Source organism: Verticillium alfalfae, genomic scaffold, assembly GCF_000150825.1.
Source record: "Verticillium alfalfae VaMs.102 supercont1.1 genomic scaffold, whole genome shotgun sequence".
Lineage (NCBI taxonomy): Eukaryota > Fungi > Ascomycota > Sordariomycetes > Glomerellales > Plectosphaerellaceae > Verticillium > Verticillium alfalfae.
Window position 1 is genome coordinate 4,458,046 of NW_003315038.1, and position 21,839 is coordinate 4,479,884.

Below are 21,839 nucleotides of genomic sequence, written 5' to 3' on the forward strand. Positions count from 1 at the left end.
GGTGGGTTTTAAGCCAATCATAAGAGGTCCGATTATGTTATGGTCTGTGCGCTTCCTTCTGTTCATCAGCCTCGTCGAGAGCATGAGGCTGCTAGCCCAGCCGACGCTGGGGTAGTTTTGCCTGCTTGTTCAATTTGTCCGAGATGGCTGTGAAGAGGTCTATCGAGCAGCTCTGAATCACTTTACGTGTTTTTTCATTAATGAGTTCCGATCGGCGTTTGTGTTGCGATGAATGCAGGGCATAAGAACTTTGTTGCTGTCGGAGATTGGGGTTTCACATGTGGAAATATCAAGCAGATACCGTAACACAGTGAGCGTGAGCTAGAACATGTACCATTATCACTCCATGTAGAGCTGAGGTCTTCGATCCACTTCATTAGCTGCCACTCTGACATACAGACTCAGTACCCCGTGCGCCTTCCACCGGAGAGCTGTCTTCAATGAGGGAAGGTATGTGCCTGTTACCGGGAGGAGAACCGAGGATACTCCCCGAAGTGTGTTCAAACGTGGTAATGGCTCGAAAAGAAGCAAAGTCCCACAACGCCTGCGTTACCAGTGAATACTTCTGCGGCAAGAACAGTCATTGGTCCCTGCATTTCGTCTTCATCATCGGTGCCACCTGCAACGCTGGCCATTGTTAAGTCAGCATGGTGGGTGCGACCCACGACACGATCAGTCCAGCCATACTGGGTCAAGGAATGGCAACCAAGATTGACGACTTTGGGTCTCGACTGATACAGGTGCGGAGACTCGACCAAGCAAGTGCGCGGGTAGAACTTGCGGATAAGATGGACATGCATTTAATGCAGGATATTGAGTCCCCGTTAGCTACACATAAATAACTAAGATATGCATACCAGATACCTGCCTACTGAATCAACCCGGCGCTAACCTGTTTGCCTGTATCCTCAAATCCGATAATAAAGCTGCGACCTCCCACACTAGACACGTCAGGGCCTCTGACGGATGCAAGCCGAGCCGTTCCCGTTATGGACGAATTCATTGACGCCCGCTTCGAGCGCGTCGAAAAGGCGCTCGCCAGCCTCGTCGAGTCCGTCTCCAAGTATCACCCGTACGCGAAGCAGGCACTCGACCTGCAGGAGGCAGACAAGGAGCTCTCCCGAGGGCTCGAGTTAGGTACGTCGAGCCACGGTTGAACCCACTGCGAGGCATCAGCAGCAGTTGCTTACCGCTCTGTACAGTTCAGCAGCATCAGAACAACCATCTTCGCCTGCAAGAACTCCGAACCACATCCTCGGCTCTCGACGCCCAGATTCGTGAAACTCTTTCCACCCTCGCATCCACCCGGAGAGACATCACCACCACCCACATTACCGTCCACGGAGACGAGGACCACTATCCCATCAAGTACGAGGAGCTCCTCAACTATGCTCGCCGCATCAGCAAGACGACTCTGCCCCCGGCAGGCGTGACAAACGGCGTCATGTTCGAACCGGCCACGTCCGAGGACCCACCAGCAGGCGCCGTCACCAACGGCGTCCAGAGCGCCGTGACGAGCGCTGCGCCGACGCCCTCAGGTGCACCGACGCCGGGCGCGCCCACGCCAGGAGCCCAGACGCCCGCCGCCCCGACACCGACCCCGCAGCAGCTCCCCGACCCATCGGGCCTCAACGGCGCCCCGTCCCAGCCGCCCGAGCAGCCAGGCGCAGCACCAGGTGACAACCCGTCCGGTGCTCCGCTGGGCATCACGACAGCTCTGCCCTCAGGCCTCCGCGACCACCTCGACGCCAACCACGGCACCATCTTCCTGCCGTGGCCGAACGAGTACCAGATTGGCGGCGGCGCCCTCGCCGCGTGCCAGGACCTCTCGGAGCGCGGCATCGACCCGCGTGGCTACGACCCTGTCGCCGTCGCCGCTGAGGCCAAGCGCCGCGAGGAAGAGGACAAGGCGGCCAAGGCCGAGCTGGAACGCCGCAAGGCCGAGGAGACGCGCCGCAAGAGAGAGGAGTGGGAGGCCAACCAGCGTCGGCGCGCCGCCGAGGCCGCGCAGAAGCCCGAGCCGTCTGCGACGTCGCCCGCGCCCCGCCGCGGGCAAGAATGCGCAGTTCCAGTTTACTAGTATGGACATGGACGACGACGATGACGACTAGACTTAGACCTCACCCTTGAGTGTGGCAAACAGGAAAATAGATCATCCAATAATGATACATGCAAGGAGCAACCAACATGGCTGTGATCTATTGCTTCCTCCTGAACGTCTAAGTTCAGTCATGAAATGGTTTCCAGGCAGCCACGCTTCCTCAATGACGTCGTTTGAACCAGAGAAAGAAGAAAGAAAACTCCATACCACGCCCATGTTGTCCCCCGCCAGACGCGAACCGCAGCCAACGTAGCATACCCCTGTGCGCGCCCGACGCCGACGAAGAACGCCGTCATACAGAAGTTGGTCGTACACACATACCCAGCCGCTTGCTGAAAGTCCCATTGCCGATTCGGCCCCATCCGATGACTTTTACCCCTTTTTTGTCATGCCTCCTTCTAATCAATCTTGATGGAAGCGTAGATCCTGCGCACGAACCACCAGCTCGCAAAGTAGCCAATTGATCCTGAATAAAATATGAGCATGAAACGATCGTCATGTACAGATAGCAACGAGACGTACCAGTGAGGATGAAGAAGAGGAAGGAAATGAGCGCGCTGTAGCCAATGTAGAGAACGCCGCCGGCCAAGCTGCCCAGCTTGAGCTTGGTGACGAGGTAGAGCAGCGAGTTGGCGAAAATGTAGCCACCACAGGTTCCGGCAGCGAGGAAGGAGCGCCACTGCCAGTGGTAGTTTTCGGCGCAGAGCAAAAAGTATACCATCAAGATCGTGACGGCGGCGCAGGTGACGACCATCAAGCCATACGAAAGGAAGAGGAAGCCGAACATGTAATAGATCCTGCTGAACCACACTGAGCTCATAATAAAGTAGAGCTCAACGAAGATGGCACCAAATGGCAGCAAACCGACGATCAGCATGCTAGGGACGGGCTTGAGGTATGTCGTGACAGGGGGCACCTGACGGGGGATCTGGTTGGTGCGGACGGGCGACTCGATGGCGCTGGCACGGAAGCCGAGCCACGAGCCAGCGACGGACAGCGGGATCGAGATGATGAACCAAATGAGAATTATGATGAGCATGGTGGTCAGGGGAACAGCGCCCGAGGACTGCTTGGCCCACAGGAAGAGGTCAAGCAGGAAGAAGGAGGCGAAGACAATGCTGGGCACGAGAAGCGGCGTCATGGCAATGTTGACCTTCCACTTCTCGCCCTGCATGGCCTTGTAGGTCCTCGACGAGACGTAGCCGCCGACAAACCCGAGGAACAGTGTACAGCAGCAGAATCATAGTGCCAAGAGAGCCACGGTTGGAGGGAGAGAGGAAGCCGAGCAGGGCGAAACAGATGGTGAAGCCTGTCATGACGAACAGCTGGGCGCCAGTGCCGAGCAGTACGGAAAGCAGCAGGGGGTACTTGGGGGTGCGGAACACATCGCCGTGCACCAACTTCCAGCCAGAGTCTTCCTGCACGCCATCGTCTTCGTCGATACCGGTGCCCGAGAGGTCATCGAGGTTGATGTGGTCGAGGCGGTTGTAGCGCGCAATGTCCTTCTTCAGGGCGCGCACCAGAATCGAGGCCACAGTGCCGATAAGGATGACGACAATGATGGCAGTGTCGATCAGCCAGAACCAGTGAATCTTGGGATCAAAGACATGAAGATACTTGTCCCAGCGCGTGGCCCAGGCGGTTTCAGACTTGGTCCAGTAGACGCTGTAAGAGAATTTGACCTCCTTCTCGCTGCCATCTTCTTCGAAGACGATGGGGTCCATCGGGTTGTTGCAGTCGATCAAGTTTGGGTAGGCACGCGAGCTGGGCTCAACGATGACGCCGACGACGCGATACTGGTTGGTGCTTCCGCTGACGGGGTGGTACTCAATGTTGATGTCGTAGTGATTATTGAAGACGATATTGCCGTCTTCATCAACGCCGCCCATGAGGAACCCCGGGTTGTAAAAGGTTGTGTTGGTAAAGTCGTCCTGGATCTGCTGGCCCGCAGGGAGACCGTCCACGAGCCAGTTGAGGCTGTAGCCCTGCTCGATGCGGCGCTTCATGAAGCCGACAGCGGGCGGCGGGTACTTCTTGATACAGAGAGGCTTGCACTTTTCGTCCTTGAGCATCAGCAGCTCGAAAGGAGACGTCATTATACGATCCCCAAAGAGGATGCTGCCTAGGCTCTCGGAAACGGATTGGGGCCCCTCTTCGGGCTGGCAGAACTTGAAGGCAGGGTGGTAGTACTCGTACGAGACGACCGAGTGTAACCTCGAATCGGAAATGGCGGCGACGGGCTTGATGCTGTTTACGTTGAGCGGGACCTTCTCCCCCTTCTCGTAGGACGTTGGCGCAACACCGGGGAGGTAGAAGGCAGAAGCCAGCTGGGGGAGGGCGAGGAGGGCGGCCGCGAGGGGCGCGCCCAGTGTCGGGTGCATCATGATGCGTCGCGTTGGAGAGTAGCTAGAACGGCATTGTCAGCTTGAAACCCTATCCGACCATCATGACATGACGGAGCACAAGAGAGAAATCGTCGAGATCAGAATTGGCGCATCTCGGAATTACGAGCTAGAGGATCCGTCGCTTACCTTCTTGAAAGCAGGATGGCTTACAGCCAGAGATCCACCAGACACGCCTGATGAGGCGCGAGGAGCTCAAGCTGCGCAAGAAGCAGGTCTAATTTCGTCGTAAGCTCGAGGGCCTGGCGTAAATGACTGTCGAATGGCGGATTCAAATGCCGTCGTTGTCGTCTCTTTGCATGGGTTGAATCAAGGGCAGGTTGCTGATACTCGTACGTGTTGCGCAAGCTCCCTCGAACAGCTGTCCGTCCCAAGAATGTTGGCTTAGTCAGTTGCCCCTTGGTTCACGCTGGTTCACACGGGTGTCAGGCTGAGACAAGGCACCAGTCACAGTCAAAGGTGGTATGTACCTAGCATCGGGTCATCTTCGGCGCTAGTCAAGGATGCAGCAACAGTCAAACTAGGCATGTTAGTGCCTGGCATCCCTGTCTCATGTGGGTTTGTCGATCCCGCTCTTATCGATAACGTGTGAATTCTTTCCTGCCCAAGGAAAAAAAATCACAGGCAAGAGCCAGCATCACAGCCATACCTCGACCGTCGACAGACAACACCGGCAGAGGGTCGCACTTCAGCCCAGACACACGACACCATGGCCGCACCAAGTTCTCTTCCGGCGTTGCTGGAATCACTCACTCAATCGCTCGTCTCCGCCCTCGACACGGCGCCCAAGGTTGCCGGCATTGAGCAGTCGGACAATGGCATCTCGCTACTCGACGTCAAGAACGAGCTTCTGCTTTCCTACCTGCAGAACCTCGTCTTCCTGATCCTTCTCAAGCTTCGCAATGCGAAAAACCCTGCCAAGAACGACGACGACGGTGCCGACAACGCCACGGAGCCGATTGTCAGGAAGCTAGTTGAGCTGCGCCTCTTCCTCGAAAAGGGTGTGCGCCCCCTTGAGGAGAAACTTCGCTACCAGATCGATAAAATCCTGCGCGCCGCCGACGACGCCGAGCGGGCGGCCATCACGAGCAAGGCATCAGCAAAGACGAAGAAGACGGACGACTCGGATGAGTCTGGGTCTCAGAGCGAAGAGGATGAGGACGACGAAGACGACGAGAGCGACGAGGAGGACAAGGCCGACATTGACGCTGCGCAATTCCAGGCTCGACCTGGCGCCTTTGTCAAGCCGGCATCTGCCTCCACGGCCGTGGCTGCGGCGCAGAAGGACGGCATCTACAGGCCGCCCCGCGTCGCGCCGACGGTGATGCCATCGGAGCGCAAGGAGAAGACGACCAAGAGGCCGCAAAAGTCAGCGACAATGGACGAGTACATCGAGACGGAACTGTCGACGGCACCGTTGGCCGAGCCCAGCATCGGTACCAACGTTGTCGCGGGCGGTCGCAAGGTCAAGACGGCAGCAGACCGCAAGGTCGAGGACGAACGCCGGGAGTACGAGGAGTCCAACTTTGTCCGTCTGCCGACGCAAAGCAAGAAGCAAAAGGCCAAGGAGGCAGCGGCGGCAGGCCGCAGCGGTCGTATGCAGTTTGGCGGTGAAGAGTGGCGGGATCTCGGCGATGGTGTTGACAGGATCAACAGGCTCACGGCGAAGAAGGAGGGCGCCAAGGGTGCCAAGGCACTGCTCGACAAGAGCCGCAAGAGAACTCACGACACGACGGACGGGCCGCGAGGAAGCGGAGCGGGGCCCGAGATGGGCGAGCGATTCCAGAAGAGGCTCAAGGTGCTGGAGGCAGGGCGTCGCGACCGGGGCGGGCGCAGATAGGCGGCATTCTGGGCGAGATGAAGTTGGCAACAGGGTGCAAGAGCTGGGGAATAGACTTGAATCGTCCTGCTCTCAATGTGTCGGTTCAGTTTTCAGGGAGAGGGGGGCCAAAAGAAGCACTCACAATGGAGACGTGTCAGGGCTGATGGCATTCCAACACGATCCAAGACACTGCACGACGCGCTGACGTGCTCCACCACCCATTGAATTGTCGAGAGCTCCCCCAAACCTTAGGATTTGTCGTATTGTTCAAGATGCAGCTAATGCAGTGTCAACGTCAATCGAACGACGGCTTGCCAGAGCAAGTCGAATCAAAATCCACGCAGCTTTCATCCCATTTCATCGTGACGTCGACGCTACGCGGCTGCCCCATTTTCAACTCGGACGAAGAACCAGGAGGCAAACAGCAAAAGTCTCCGCCGACCTCATTCCGCCTTCACATGTCAATGCAGTGGCTTGATTCATTCCAGTGTCTCTTTCTTCCTCTGGCGTACTTTAAACATTCATCTTCCCTCCTCATCCTTGGGAGCTTTCCTTCTCTCTCCGCCGCCTAGCTTGCAAGCACCCTTGACTTTCATCATGCCGTCTCAGTCCGGTTTGCAGAACCCGCTTCTGCATCCTTTTCTTTTCGTCTATCAGCTGCTCCAGTGGTTCATCAACAGACTCCTCTCTCCAACGCCGCCCAACCCCAGCAGACAGCTCCTCCGTCCCAAGATTGCTGTCATTGGCGCGGGCATCACTGGTGTTGCTGCGGCCTCGCACTGCATTGGCCATGGTTTCGACGTTGTCATTTTTGAGGCTGGGCCCAAGTCAAATCTGGGCGGCATCTGGAGTGTGCGGCTTGTTTGACTTGACTTTTTGGGGACCCTTTTACTGACACTGCCGACAGAAGGTGAACAATACCTCGAGCCTCCAGATTCACTCCATGATGTACCGCTTCCATCCGTCGGTGAACTGGGAACGCGGCTATCCGGACCGCCAGCAGATCGTCAGCCAGGTCCGCCAGCTTTGGGAGCGCTACGGTCTGGATACACGCACCAAGTTTAACACGCCTGTCAACAAGGTGTACCAGGATGACAAGGGCCGTTGGATCGTCAACAATACTTCCAATGGTCGGTTCGAGGGCATCATCGGCGCCGTCGGCACATGTGGCGAACCAAAGATACCCAAGGTCGACGGCATTGAAAAGTTCCAGGGTCCTGTCTACCATTCGAGCCAGCTGACGGGCAAGAGCGCCAAGGGCAAGAAGATTGCCGTCATTGGCGGCGGCGCCAGTGCTGTCGAGGCGCTCGAGTTCGCTGCGGCCGAGGATGCCGACAAGACGTACATCCTCTCGAGGAGCGACAAGTGGATCATCCCTAGGAACCCGTTGGTCAACATGCTGCTCGCCTTTAATGTGTTTGGCCAGGAAACGGTTCTCTCCTGGGTCCCGGAGCTGCTTCTGCGCCGTCTCTTCTACCGCGATCTGTCAGACATTGCGCCGTCCCAGAAGGGCATCTTCGAGGACACGCCCATGGTCAACAGCGATGTGCTGGACAAGATTCGCGAGGGCAAGGCCGACTGGATCCGTGGCGACATTGAAGATTTCACCAAGGATGGCATCGTTATCAACCGCCGCTCCAAGGGGGTGCCCAAGGGTGGACCGGGGAGGACCGAAACAATCCCCGCCGACGTGATCGTCATGGCCACTGGCTTCAAGCGCCCTTCGCTCTCCTTCCTGCCTGACGACTGCTTCGACGAGCCGTACGACCCACCCAACTGGTACCTTCAGACGTTCCCTCCGAACCACCCCTCCATCTCGGCCATTAACTGGTAAGCCCAACGCACCCTGTGTCGCATAGTGACAAGACGCTGACCTCTGCAGTACGTACGTCAATGCCATTGGCACCGTTGGAAACTGGCACATTGGCATCTACACCCGCATCCTGCTCATGTTCCTCGTCGACCCGCTGACGCGGCCCAACCCGACATGGATGCGCCTCTGGATTGACTTTACGCGGCTGCTCAAGTCCGCCTCGCCCATCGCCGCTTTTGACTTTTTCACCTACACTGAGCTCGTTTGGTGGTTCACGTTTTGCATAGCGTTCAACCCCTTCCGCTGGAAGTGGGCATTCTTCGTCTTTTTCGGTATCGGGTATGCGCTGCCTAAGCGTGTCATTGAGGCTGAGATGCCGCTGCGGAACGGAGCCGGCGTGCATCAAGAGACTGGGAGGGATATTGGGCGGAGTCTATGAGGTGTGTTCGTGAGCGACAAAAAGGTAGAATCATGTCATGAGGATGTTGCGACGTTGTAGTGTGCGTCAGAAAGGGGGGGGGGGCGCACAAGATGCGGGGACTTGGGACATAGTTGGCAGACGTCCCACGGCAGCATAGAACGAGTTAGACTGCACCCATCACCTGCTCTTGAGCATCATGAACAGCTCACGATACACCGTCTGTCTAGTCAGTACATGTCCACTTCGTTGATCACATCCCGCCCAACGTTGTGCAATACCGAGCTTGTAGATCTTGTTCGATTTGGGTGGTTCATGTTTGCTGCATGCTGGGGGGTATCAATAGCCATAATCCTCCAGGTGCGAGAAAACACACTGTAACATCGGCTTCGAATGCCTCGCCATTGCCTGCCATCGTCTACTGCCTTCTCTTGAACCCGATTTCGAGCGCGACTGGCTTCCTGAGGAACCCCTCGCGTGTCTCCATGACGTCCTGTCGCAAAACGACGTCATACCTCCTCACCCACGCTGCCACGATCAGCTTGAGCTCCATGTCGGCGACGTTTCTGCCAATGCAGGCTCTAGGCCCGTAGCTGAACGGGATGAACGCGTTCTTCTGGCGCTCCGTGACGTTGTGCCACCGCTCCGGCCTGAATTCGTCGGCGTCCGGGCCCCAGATCTCCTTCGAATGATGGACGCTGTACGTCGGCACGCTGAGCACCGTGCCTGGTGGGTAGAAGCGACCGAGAATCTCGACGCCGGACGAGTCGAGGGGCACGAGCCGCGGCAGCCCGATACCGGAGGTGGAGTGGTAGCGCATCGTCTCGTTGATGACAGCCTGCAGGTACGGCAATTCCTTGACCTGATCAAAGGTGGGCACCGGCACGTCGGCGGGGACGGCAGCGTCGAGCTCGGCCTGGAGCTTGTCGACGACGCCCGGTGTGCGGACGACGTGGTAAAGCAAGGCGCACGACGTGTTGGAGGTTGTGTCGGAGCCGGCGATGAGCTGTGTCAGAGCCTCGGCCGTGAGCTCTTCGCGGCCGAGGGGCTCGCCCTTGTCGTCGCGACCTTCCATGAGGCGCGCGAGGAGGTCTTTGCGGTCGGGCGGCGGTGGGGCATCAAGGCGGCGGCGCACCCGGGCAATGGCGATGCCGGCGAGGTCCTTGACGGCAGCCAGGCCTCTGTTGAAGAAAGGATCCGGCAGCCACTTTGCGTAGGGCACGAGGTCGGGCATGCAGCCGAGGGTGCCGCACACCTCGCCGCGGCGGTTGAGGATCTCGACGGCTGCGGCGTAGACGGGCGGGCTGTCAGGCGACTCGCGCACCTCAGCCACGTCGGCGCCCGACTCGAGCATGCCAAAGGGGGCGCCGAAGGCGAGGTCACCAATAACGTCGAAGGCAATGTAGTTGAACCAATTCAGACAGTCGACATGGACGGCGCCGTCGGGGCTCGTCGTGGCGGCGCGCGTAGCGAGCTCATCCCACTTTTGAACGAAGAGCTCGAGGTTGTGGTGGATATAGGGCTCAAACTCGACAATGGACTTTGCGCTGAACGTGTGCGAGACAATCTTGCGCTTGCGGCTATGTTCGGCGCGGGAGCGCGTGTTGAAGAGACCGCGGCGAATGGAGACAAAGGCGTCATAGAAGTCGCTGGAGCATGTCAGTTTCCTCGTTGACTGGCCGGACCACAGGAAGCAAGTGTATGGTGCAAAGTGCCTACGCTTTCAGGAAGCCATTGCCGTGGCCGTATATGGCTTGGATGGCCTCGTCGTTGTCGATGCTGATGTGGTTTGGTTGGATGCGCACGACAGGACCATATTTTTCGTGGGCCTCGTGGACGAGCAGAAACCGTTTACCTCGTCGCGCGGTTGCAAAGAGCCAGACGTTGGAGAGGCGTGCCAGTAGCGGACCTGGAATATCTCGGAACTGACTATACGTGAAGAAATATGGGTACAAGTAGTAAAACACAAAAGCGGCCAGCGCCGTCCATGGCGACAAGATCAGACTAGCAATGGACATTGTGTGAGCGTGCCTTGAGCGGTGTTGCTGTCTTGTGAGCGAAGCGGATGTATCGGATGATAGTGAACAGGGACGGCTTGCCAGGGCTCTGTTGCCGTGGGGCAAATACCAGGACTTTATACTGCGACCCTAGGCACAACTCTCTCTCGCGATTGTCAGAGGCTCAAGTCAAATAGTCCGGCTGGTGGGTAGTTTGTCGGGTGCACGTTCCGTACCCCACGAAGTGCCGTTTCGATGTCCGTGGAGCTTGGCCAACCCCTCAATGAGAGCTCGTGGATTGGCAATGACAGCATATGGTTTTATAGCCGATTATTTCCTCTGGAAGCTCCTTGGCGTTTTGGTTTCTAAATCGATAGTCGTTGGGGCCTCCGTGAAGAGCAACTCCAGATCGGTGGAGAGTGCCCCGCGATTCCAACTCCCGACGCTGGCTACCGACACCGACTGCGGGGAAAAGCGAACGCGTAGTGTGGAAGAGACGGACTGCGAAGACAGCTATTGTCAAGGCTTCTTCTTATTCCCGGTAAGAAACCGTGAACGTACTGCACATCAGCGTGAAAAAGGCCAGGCATGGTTGCATGATGGATTCTTCACAGGCTTCGTCATCGGCTTTGAGAAGTCGGGGTTTGAAGCGACGGCAGCCATGCCTGCGATACCAGGCTTGGTTAGTGAACTCTCGTTAAGATGAGTACACCATGTACCAGCAGAGGGGGTAGTCGGGTTGACTCGTGCAGCGTAGCGCCAATGGACCAGCAATGTCTCACGTTCCTGATAGACTTCCATCTTCCACTTGATGGTTTCCGACAACCTGTGATCCTGAATGGTCGGTCACGAGATGCGACAAGCCACGAAATAGAAGCAGGGATGGCATCTCTGAAAGGCACCTGTAGGTTCCGTACCAAGTGTCAGTCCTGGAAGAAATTTGGCAGAGTACCTATGGTAGCTTCCATTTCCGGGAAACAACAGCGTTCGTTTGGACAACGTCATAAGACCCGATAATTACAAGCACGGGAACACCATCCAACTCATCCGCCTTAATGCATACCTCTGATCGTCTCTCCACGCGGGGCAGGGGCGGCGGGCAAGGAACGCGAAACGAAAGACTCCACAGTCGAACGACGAACCGTCGACCTGGATCCGCTGCCGCCGCGCGCAACGCAACTTGACGACGCAAATATGCCTGGGTCCATGGCTGCATGCGCCATGTGAACCCTGAGCCAACCTCCCCGGCGACAGCTCCTACGACCTCTCGCGATGCGCTTCCAATGGCTGAAAGTTCCAGAAAGGGCCGCTCGATCGCCCGAAAGGCATGCGATCTCTGCCGTGAGCGCAAGATCCAGGTAGGCACCACCAATCGATCTCAACCTCATCCTCAACCTGGCATCCCCCACCTACCTTAGCGCCCGGGGTGCTAAGCACTGCAGAATGCTGATCTGGTTCCTGAGCAGTGTGTATTCAACCACGAGATTTCCTCGACTACGTGCCAAAAATGTCAGAAGGCGGAGGTGCCATGCACCTTCTTGACCACACGAAAGCCACGAGGCCCGCCTAGCAGGTACACCCCCTCCCCGCCGACCGACCGTCAGGCGCCCAAGTCCGTCCGGGATCATGCTCTGACATTGTCGCCATCTGTAGGCGTGTTGCCGAGGCGAAGCAGCGCGCTGCCACCGCCAGCACCAGCGACGAGCCCCAGACGCCAACGACGCCTTCATTCGTCGCACTCGCAAGTCCCACCACCACTACCACCACCACCACCGCCGCCGCCGCTACGAGCTTCCCACAGACGACACAGACGCACCCGATCCACCAACCCCATCGGCTTCAGCAGCTACCCGTCGGACATGTGTCCATCACAGACTTTGTGCCGGAATACACCCTCAAGATCATCATTGACGACTTCTTCGACCGCGTCTATCCCGTGCTTCCCATTGTGCACGTCGCCACATACCAAGCCGCCTTTTGCGCGCGACGCTATGAAACCGACCCCGTATTCCTTCGCCTGACCATATCCCTCTGTGCCGCCACAGTGGCGTCTATTCCCCGAAGAATCACAGTCTATGGCTCATCCCTGTACGCCGATGTTGGCCAGATGGTCGACAGAGCATCCCAGCTCATTCTACTGAGCCGCCTGGGGAGCGAGCCCATGTGGCAGGACCAGCCCACGATGGACACCATGCTGGTCTCGCTGGCCTTGACCATCGCCGCTCTCTACGCAGGCCGCACGGCTTCTGGGTGGAGCTATGCCGGCGAGGCCATCCTCTACTTCCGAGCCCTGGAGCTGTACAAGAAGGCCAGCTACCTGCGCTTCACCCCCATTGAGGCCGAGATGTGCAAACGGGCTTTCTGGCTGTTGTTCATCTTTCAGATGTATGAACAGCAGCGTGATCGATTCTTGTCGCGATGAATGCTAATGTCGCGTAGCCACGACCGAATGTCGTTTGTCATCCCGCACACCGGCCTCAGCTACGACCCGTTGTCGACTGATTGGGACTTTTTGCTCCCGCTGGAACTCGCCGACGACGAAATTGGCCACCGGGCTCTGGACCAAATGCCCCGCCATGCGCCAGGCGATCGGCCGTTGCCCATGATCTCAGGCTTCATTGCCTTGATCAAGGTATTCCTCTGCATCGTTGACCTCCTGCACAAGGCCTTTCCCGGCCCTCCACAGGCATACCACCTGTCCTCTGGCACCCTCGTGCCGCGTCTTCTCGACAACGACGAGCGACAGAAACCGAAGTTTCAAGGATCAATACCCACGCTGGACTCTCTTTTCCACGTCATGACAAGACTCAACACGACGCTGAGCAACCTGCCGCCTGAGCTTCGAATGCCGCGTCGACGAGGTTCGCCTGCCACGTATGACGCCGAAAGAGGTGCTCTACCCGCCGTGTCGCCCCAATTTGACATAATGCGAGCCAACGTTCACATCACGAGCATCTACCTTCAATCCATGATCCTGGAAATGTGCCTCGACAAAGTTGAGCGATCTGACCACGGCGCAAGAGCCGGCAGCCAGGGGACCTCGCCAGCAAGCGACCCAGCTACGCCCGACACTTCCGCCCGCGAACAACTGTGGCAACTGAAGGAATCTGTTGCCCGGGAGCTTCTTGACGTTGTGCATTACTGTTCAGCCTGGACGCTCGAGTCGAACGGCTCGTCGATGGTGAGTTGCCGCCTTGCCTCGAAAAGATTGTTTCCTCGGTCGCCGATTGTTCTGACGCGAAACAGATTGTCAAGATTCGAGAGATTGGCAAGCCACGCTTTCTGGAACGCAGCGAGGGCTCGGGGCGTCCTCAGCGATGTCGAAAGACGCAGCCGCGAGTATATCGCGCAGTTTGTCGAGATATTGGCGAACCTGGGACTACGCACCGAGATCTCTTGTTGGTTTCCGATGATGGTTTCTCTCCTTCCTTGAGCACAGTAGTTTGTGAGCGCCCAGAGCATTGCCCTCCATCCAAAGCACCTGTTTTGAAAACACATGCCATGCTTGAAACCATTCTACCCGCAAAAGATTTGTCCACGAAGGGACGGCATTCAATGTATCATAGTTGTGCAACGTGCCCCGATGTCACCCCGCGAAAGCGCCGTCCCTGTGGAGCCCACGACCGAGTTCCACCCACCGGAGTCCGATCCAGGTGGGAAAGCTGCCCGAAAAGGAGAGCGATCGAGCCCTAACGCCAGCACCTTGCTGGCGATGAGCCCGTGGGTCTGTTGGCGAAATCATTCAAGGGCGATTGGTTTAGTGGTATAACGTCTGCTTAGCATCCGACGAGGTCTTCTGATCCTGGATACTTGCTTGCTGAAGGTCGCGCGTTCGATTCGCGCATTGTCCATTGTTTTTGCAATTTCGAACATGTTCATGACGTGTCGATGCTCTGCGCAATTCTTTTGCGTGTCTCTCACAAGGCTCATGCTGTTGTTTGGCAAGGCTAGGTGAGCCTGCTACTATGCCTGCTAAGTAAGCCTGCCAAATAAGCCTGCCAAATAAGCCTGCTGAAAAAGCCTGGCCGTAATGACGATGTCACTGTGAGAGAGAATCGACTTGTTTCGTTTCACCAAAAGCTTGGTCGATATCGTGGCGTGCCCGGTAGATTCGGCAGCGTCTGAGATGCTGGGGTGGTCATAGCCAGAAGGCGACCGACGACCCCCTGGTTCCATCCAGTAGCGCCGGCACCATCAGACCATGTTCAGCGCAGCGTGCTTGCGTGCCGGCTGTCGCATCATCTTCTCACGATTGCATGCCGGCAGGATCCCAAGGGCCCGAGCAGGACTCGCCGCCTCCCTGGTCCAAGTTCTGTCAGGGGTCGTGGGTGCAGCCACGGGCGGCATCGGACATACCAAGTCAACAAACATTGGACAACGGCGGCGTGCGCATGGGCTGCTTCCCTCTTCCCTGCACAGCTGCCAACGTCAAAATATCTACCCCACCAAAAAAACGACCTGAGACACACTGACCAAACTCCACACTGCACCCCTCCATTCGTGCCTGCCCGTGCTTCTTTCTATGCATCTGCTTGTGCTGAGCTGTGCCTTGACCTTTCCGTGATAATTGTTCCATGCGCACTTGTTGTCTTTTCCCACCCCACTTCTCACCTCCTCGATCTCGACTGCAGCTTCGACCTCGACTTCGATTTCAAGCAGCCTTCCAACCCAAATACCCAGCCAAAACGTTCCACCTCACGCCAAAAAACAGAGGTGTTGAATTTTCGACTGCCATCCTCGCGTGAAGCGAATTCCGAACTGCCGATAGCCCTTTCCTCGGCCCCTCACACCCCCCCCCCCCCCAAGCTGTGCAGACGCCAGCGTCGCAGCGCCCATTATGGAGGACCAGCTGATTTCTCTGCTGAACGACGTCGCGCACGCCTCGGCCGAGCCTCAGAGCCAGACGAAGCGGCAGCAGGCAGAAATCGAGCTGCAGCGAACCCGCGCGAACCCCGCCTTCCCGACCGCTCTTGTCAACATTGCCAGCCATGCCTCCATTGACGTTGCCGTGCGTCAGCTCGCGCTGACCACGCTGAACAAGTTCATTGCCAGGAACTGGGGGCAGGACGAGGACCGCGCCGAAGAGCCCATGATTGACATCCCCGACGCCACACGGGACACCCTTCGAAATGCTCTGCTCCAGCTCGCGCTGAACGACGAGGGCGACAAGAAGATCAAGGCCCTGACCAGTTACTCTGTCGGCAAGATTGCCTCGTACGACTTCCCCGAGCGCTGGCCTCACCTCCTACCCGCCCTTTTTGCCGTCATTCCCAGCGGGACCGACGCCCAGATCTACGGCGGCCTCAAGATTCTCAGCGATGTCATTGACGAAAGCCTGAGCGAGGACCAATTCTTCTCCATGGCCCGAGAGATTGTCAAGGCCGTCACGCAGGTCGCCTTTGACGAGAACCGCCGCCCCAGCCTTCGCGCCCAGGCCGTGTCCATCTTCCGCGGCTGCTTCGACCTCATGGATATTGTCAAGGAGGACCACCCGACGGACGTCAAGGCCTTTGCCGATGAAGCACTGAAGCAGTGGTTCCCCTTCTTCTTGCAAGTCCTCAAGACGCCCTTGCCCGACGCGCCTGCCGCCGGCCCTGGTGATCTTCGCCAGCCCGAGCCGTGGAATGGCGTCATCTCCATCAAGATCCAGTCGGTCAAGACGCTTCTGAAGATCAAGAATGTCTTCAGCAACCTCATGACCCCGCAGAGCGTCGACCTCTTCTCGACTGTCTGGTCCGAGCTGAAGACGCTGCAGACACCCTACGAGAACCTCTACATCAACAACGCCACCCAAGGCCGCATGGAGGACTCGGACGCCCTGCCGTTCACCCTCGATTACCTTGTCGTCGAGGAGCTGGACTTCCTCAACCAGTGCTTCAGGGCGCCGCCCGTCGTCGCCGAGCTCGCCCGCCAGTTGGAGCAGAGCGCCACGTCCGGTGAGTCCTCGTGGATGGTCGAGGTCATGAGCATGCTGGCATCGTACTCTCGCATCGGTAGCGAGGAGCAGGGCATGTGGGACATCGACTGCTCCCTCTACCTGGTCGAGGAGACGTCGGCATCGGCCAACTACACGGCGCGTATTGCTGCCAGCGACCTGCTTATCAAGCTGGGCGAGTGGTACAGCCAAAAGACGGTCGACGCTGTCTTCGCCTACACGCAGACTCTCTTCTCCGGCGACAAGGCCCCCTGGAAGACCCAGGAGGCTTCACTCTTTCTTTTCAGCATGCTTCTCAGCGATTTCCACGACATGGATAAGTCCATTCCTTCTCACATCACCGAGGCCTACCTCGCCCTCGTGGACTACTCCATCAACCAGTCGGAGGAGCCCTACCTCCGCGCCCGTGGCTACCTGCTCGGCGGCAACTTGACCCGTGCTGTCCAAACCCCTGCCGCGCTTCTTGACCGTACCATTGCCTGCATCACGACCGAGGGCGAGGAGGTCGTTCAGCTCTCCTGTATCAAGGCTCTTGAGTACTTCATGCGCTCCGGCAGAGTCCCTGCTGATCGCCAGGTACCTATGCTCAACGCCATCTCCCAGTACATGCAGGACAAGGACCCCGATGACCTCGAGGCGTATGAGGAGCTCGTCGTGACTCTCGCCGAGACCATCCGTCTGGCCATCAACCTGGACGCTCGGGTCGCCATTCAGGCACAGGATGTGCAGTCCGTCGATCTTCTGTTCCACATCGCCAAGTACGCCTCGTCCAACTTCCAGGCACTCATGCTGGTGGGCGAGGCTTTTGAGGATATTGTCCGTAGCCTGTCCGACTCGGCCTCCTACGCGGCCCTCTGTGCCAAGGTCCTCCCCACTCTGATTGCTGCCTTCAACACGGCGGCCGTGACGGAGAACGACCCCCTCGTGACGGTAAGGCCACACACCAAGGGCATCAAAGCTGGATCACGCTGATCTTCTTCTAGACCGCCGTGGAGCTCCTGACCGTGCTCATCGAACACGGCTCGGAGCCTCTGCCTGCGGGCTTCGTCGCTGCTACCCTGCCTAAGTTGAACAAAGTCTTGATGGACTCGAATGAGGGTGAGGTGCTCCGGCCAGGTTCCGAAGCTGTCAAGTACCTTTTGCAGCACGACCACCACCAGGTCTTTGCCTGGAACGAGGGCGGCAAGTCGGGGCTCGAGGTGTGCCTGCGCATTATCGACCGTCTGCTCGGCTCTTCCATCGAGGACAACTCGGCATCCGAAGTCGGCGGTCTCGCTGTCGAGCTCGTGGAGAAGGCCGGCAACGAGAGGCTCGGACCCTTCCTTCCCAAGCTGCTCGAAGCTGTCGCGACGAGGCTAGCGTCTGCCGAGGCTGCGCAATTCATCCAGTCTCTGATCCTGGTGTTCGCGCGTCTGTCTCTGACCGGTGCCCACGACGTTGTGGAGTTCCTCAGCCAGATCCAAATCAACAACGAGAGCGGCCTGCAAGTGGTCATGAGCAAGTGGCTGGAGAACTCTGTCAACTTTGCCGGCTACGACGAGATTCGTCAGAACGTCATCGCCCTTTCCAAGCTGTACTCGCTGAACGATCCTCGCCTGTCGCAGATTCAAGTGCGCGGCGAACTGCTCCCGAGCAACGACGAGGGAAAGATCATGACGCGTTCGCGCGCCAAGGCTAGTATGTGCAATGCCGACCGAACCCACGGCCCTGAGAACCACTACTGACTGGAACTGGCAGACCCTGACAAATACACCATTGTGCCCGCGACGCTCAAGATTCTCAAGGTCCTCATCGAGGAACTCCTTTCCGCGTCGGGCGCCAACAATGCGTCGACAACGGCGGCGGCGGCGGCGGCGGCGGCTCGCGAGTTTGAGGACGAGGCCAACGACGACGACGGCTGGGAGGATGACCCAGACACGCTCGACCTCAGTTTCGGATCCACAAAGGACGACCTGCTCTCGTTTATCGAGGCCTCGGGCAACCGCCAGCGGGACGACGAGACGCAGGCGTCCCTGACCGAGTTCTTCCTGCGTGCCCCCAGAGAGGACGTGGCCAACTTCAAGGAGTGGTACGGCCTGCTGAATGCCGAGGACCAGGGCAAGCTCAACGAGCTGGCACAGTCGGCGGGCCATGCATAGTGGGGCGGTGGGAGAATGAGTTATGCGCTTTCCGGCTATAGACGAGAGCTGTCCCGGGGAGGCACGCAGAATGACAGACGGACGGGCAGATGGATCAAAATTGGGAGAACATGCTTCACCCAGCGTTGTTCCCGGCGTCCCGGGGGGGGGGGGGAGGCGAGATCAGGCGCTGACCATGGTCACGCATACAAGTGCTTAGAGTAGAACAGGTCTAATGAGTTTGAGCGATGGTACATTTTTTTTGCAGTAGACATAGCGGAGAAGGCCGGACGCAAATGTTGACGAGCCATTACGAGCGTGCATGTGTATTCAATGGGTCTGTGCCTTTTGCTCCATCTCTGAAGACATTCACATCGTCTGCTGTGACTTGACTCGGTCGGTGCCTTGAAAGGCCCGGCCCGGACGCACATTACGGTGGCGTAGTGTCAAAGAGATCACTGGCAGTGATGCAGGAGATGTTATAGGACATGGGACGTGTCGTGAACGTTTTTCCTTTTTTTCTTCTTCAATACAACGAAGGAACAAAATCAGGATGTAAAGGTCTGACCAGCTTCACATGGCGCATATGCTCCATTTGTCGTGACCGCGGCCTCGACTTAACGCTAACCTCTTTCGGCTAGTGCAAGGCGATCTCAGGCCGAGCTCACAGCAACTGTGCAACTGCCTCTACTGCTGATGTCACACGACCAGAGCTTTCGGGACGACAGCGCTTGCTCCCAACGAAATCAGCCGAGAGCAAAGGTGTGCCTGCGTCTCCCCAAGACCGCGTCTGTCGACACACCTCACAACATCACCTCAACTTTTGACCCCCTCTGACATGCTCGTCAAGACCTAGCTCCGTTTCTTTGGGCTCCTCCCGCCCTTCACGACACTGACGCAAGTCCACGCGCCCCACGACGTCATCAGTCCCCGAGGTCTCGCAGCATAGCGACGAACCCAACCGAAGAACGACAGCCATGGCCGCCAACGAAACCCCCGCCGCCGTAGGCCGCTGCTTCGTCTGCCTGACCGACCAAGACGAGTCCGCGGGCGAGGAATGGGTCCACCCCTGCCCGTGCTCGCTCGAGGGCCACCAGGACTGCATGATGCACTGGCTCGCCGAAGCTCGAGCGCGAGAACAAGCCCTTCCAGTGCCCGTCTGCAAGGGCCGCCAATCTCCGTCGACGAGCCCTTTGACCCCGGCGTCGCCGTCGGCAACCGCCTCACCAGGCCTTCAGCCGCCTGTCGCCGCCGCTGCTCGGCACGGGCCTCGCCATCGGCACGTGGCTCGGTCTCGCGACCTACGGCGACGTTGCGCTTCACGTCTTTGCCGGCCCCGAGGCGCGATTTCACTTTCTCAACGACCCGAGGCAGGAGCACGGCGCGCGGCTCGGGCGCTATCTCGGGCTGGGTGCCGTTGCACCGACGTTGATCCTCTCGCATTCGATTCCCGGACTGGGCAACGTCATTTTCCCTGCCGCTGGCTGCGCTGGTACGTTTCGCTTTTCTGTGACCTTGCCGTGTTGGGCTTTGACTGACGGACGGACGACTAGTTTGGGACGTTCCACATGGCCCGCGACGAGCACTTCTTCTCCTGGCCGCCCTCGCCCGAACTGGTCTGCACGGCTTTCCCCTACGTGCGCGCCATGTACAGAAACCTGTGGCGCGAGTTTATCCGCCCCTATGAGAACAAGCTCGACAGGAGGATAGCCGGGCTGCCGGAGCCGGAGCCGCGGCAGGATCAGGGGCAGCGGGGCCATGGGCACCAACATGACGACCATCATGATCACGATCACGACGACGAGGGCGGCATCGCGGGCATGCTTGACGCGGCGATCAACCTGCTCGACATCCCCGAGGTCGATGTTGAACTTCAGGTCGAAGAGCAGATTGTCCACGTCGGCGAGGACGACCCTCGGCTGGGCCAAGAGGGGTTCCGGGTCGAGATTCACGAGGACGTCGAGTTTGAGGTACCGGCCGACGGTGAGCAGATTCCGGACCTCAACGCTATACGGGAACAACGACACGACGAACACGAGGCCGCGCCTGCACCGAGGGTCGCGGGCGCAGCAGCAGCAGCAGCAGCGCCTCCGCCACTGAACGATCAGCGACAGTGGAACTTACACGCCAGTCTTCGTGATGTGGCCAACGCCCTTGCCAGCGCGCTTCTCCTGCCGGCCATCTCGTCGGGGGCCGGCGAGCTCCTCCAGCTTCTGTTGCCGAAGCACCTGACGACGCTGAGCGGCAAGCCTTTTGGGCGTCCTGGGCTGCTGCAGCAGACGTGGGGCAGGAGCTTGGTGGGTGGGTGCATGTATCTGGTGCTGCGGGATGCTTTCAAGCTGTACACAAAGTACAGGAGGGCGGTCAACAGGCCGCTCCGCAAGGTACGAAATGTAGACAGGAAGAGGCCGGGATCGTTGTGAGGTACGCAGGGGCATGAAAGCGGGCGTTTGTGGTTTGATCACGGCGGAACAGTGTACAAATTCAGATGCAAGACGACAAGAGACTCTCCCAAGGCCACGAATACAGAGGCCTCATAACAGGTCTCGACAGGCAAAAGGATCCGTGATGCTCGTGGTTGGTCTGGTGGCGTAAGGAAGTGCTTTGTCGCATATGATGCGGGGTGATGATCGCACAATGCAATTAAGCAGCCCAAGAACACCCCCACCTTGCCGACCGTCCAACGTTTGGAACCTTCCAGCCCACCAAACCGTCCGTCACCCGTCACCGCGGCGACTTTGAAGAACCAGGTCTAGAAAGAACACTACTTCCTCGACACGACTGGCGACTTTGGTCTTGACAACATCTGCCAACACCATCTGCACATCCCGCAAGTCTCACACAATGGTATGGTTCTTTTCTGTTGAAGCTGGCCCCCTCTGATGCCAATCCACAGCTAATCATGTGCAGGCCCAAACATCCCAACAGCGCCTGGCGCTCGCCATCTGCGACTTCCTGTCGACCTCGGTCGCCGACGGCACCCTTCCCGCCGACGACAAGGACTCGATCGATGTCGCCGTCCAGTGCATCGCCGACTCGTTCAAGATTGACCCCAGCGACAAGCAGGCCCTGACCGACGCTGTCGGGACCCAGAACCTCCAGCAGATCTACGGTGTGTACGAGAAGCTCAAGAAGTCTTCTTCGTCCGCCAACACGTCGACGACGGGCACGAGCGCCTCGGCCAGTGCCGCCGCCGGCAGCACGGCCGCTCCCACCGAGGAGCAGAAGAAGGAG

The 21,839-nt window shown here is 58.3% G+C and overlaps 8 protein-coding genes and 1 non-coding gene across 9 annotated transcripts; 7 read left to right on the forward strand and 2 right to left on the reverse strand.

Annotated features, from left to right (window-relative positions):
• Positions 1-989: 989 nt before the first annotated feature.
• Positions 990-2,080, forward strand: VDBG_01356 (mediator of RNA polymerase II transcription subunit 4; the record flags this gene model as incomplete). The annotated part of the gene is made up of 2 exons (XM_003009627.1): positions 990-1,137; positions 1,203-2,080. The coding sequence occupies 2 exons, from the start codon at positions 990-992 to the stop codon at positions 2,078-2,080; spliced, it is 1,026 nt and encodes a 341-aa protein (XP_003009673.1).
• A 419-nt stretch (positions 2,081-2,499) lies between these two features.
• VDBG_01357 (endomembrane protein EMP70) lies at positions 2,500-5,031 on the reverse strand (the record flags this gene model as incomplete). Its single annotated transcript, XM_003009628.1, has 5 exons — positions 2,500-2,567; positions 2,624-3,288; positions 3,425-4,507; positions 4,657-4,864; positions 4,974-5,031. The coding sequence occupies 5 exons, from the start codon at positions 5,029-5,031 to the stop codon at positions 2,500-2,502; spliced, it is 2,082 nt and encodes a 693-aa protein (XP_003009674.1).
• A 181-nt stretch (positions 5,032-5,212) lies between these two features.
• VDBG_01358 (conserved hypothetical protein) lies at positions 5,213-6,674 on the forward strand (the record flags this gene model as incomplete). The annotated part of the gene is made up of 1 exon (XM_003009629.1): positions 5,213-6,674. The coding sequence occupies one exon, from the start codon at positions 5,213-5,215 to the stop codon at positions 6,341-6,343; it is 1,131 nt and encodes a 376-aa protein (XP_003009675.1).
• A 248-nt stretch (positions 6,675-6,922) lies between these two features.
• Positions 6,923-8,577, forward strand: VDBG_01359 (conserved hypothetical protein; the record flags this gene model as incomplete). Its single annotated transcript, XM_003009630.1, has 3 exons — positions 6,923-7,177; positions 7,233-8,155; positions 8,208-8,577. The coding sequence occupies 3 exons, from the start codon at positions 6,923-6,925 to the stop codon at positions 8,575-8,577; spliced, it is 1,548 nt and encodes a 515-aa protein (XP_003009676.1).
• Positions 8,578-8,974: 397 nt separating this feature from the next.
• On the reverse strand, positions 8,975-10,574 carry VDBG_01360 (benzoate 4-monooxygenase; the record flags this gene model as incomplete). The annotated part of the gene is made up of 2 exons (XM_003009631.1): positions 8,975-10,205; positions 10,276-10,574. The coding sequence occupies 2 exons, from the start codon at positions 10,572-10,574 to the stop codon at positions 8,975-8,977; spliced, it is 1,530 nt and encodes a 509-aa protein (XP_003009677.1).
• A 1,262-nt stretch (positions 10,575-11,836) lies between these two features.
• Positions 11,837-12,975, forward strand: VDBG_01361 (predicted protein; the record flags this gene model as incomplete). Its single annotated transcript, XM_003009632.1, has 3 exons — positions 11,837-11,911; positions 12,020-12,165; positions 12,207-12,975. The coding sequence occupies 3 exons, from the start codon at positions 11,837-11,839 to the stop codon at positions 12,973-12,975; spliced, it is 990 nt and encodes a 329-aa protein (XP_003009678.1).
• A 1,324-nt stretch (positions 12,976-14,299) lies between these two features.
• VDBG_15026 lies at positions 14,300-14,404 on the forward strand. The gene has a single exon. It is a non-coding gene; the product is annotated as a tRNA-Ala (tRNA).
• A 986-nt stretch (positions 14,405-15,390) lies between these two features.
• On the forward strand, positions 15,391-18,626 carry VDBG_01362 (KapG; the record flags this gene model as incomplete). The annotated part of the gene is made up of 3 exons (XM_003009633.1): positions 15,391-17,418; positions 17,472-18,165; positions 18,226-18,626. 3 exons carry the CDS (start codon positions 15,391-15,393, stop codon positions 18,624-18,626), a joined length of 3,123 nt encoding a protein of 1,040 aa, XP_003009679.1.
• A 1,547-nt stretch (positions 18,627-20,173) lies between these two features.
• Positions 20,174-21,028, forward strand: VDBG_01363 (predicted protein; the record flags this gene model as incomplete). The annotated part of the gene is made up of 1 exon (XM_003009634.1): positions 20,174-21,028. The coding sequence occupies one exon, from the start codon at positions 20,174-20,176 to the stop codon at positions 21,026-21,028; it is 855 nt and encodes a 284-aa protein (XP_003009680.1).
• Between the last annotated feature and the right edge of the window lie 811 nt (positions 21,029-21,839).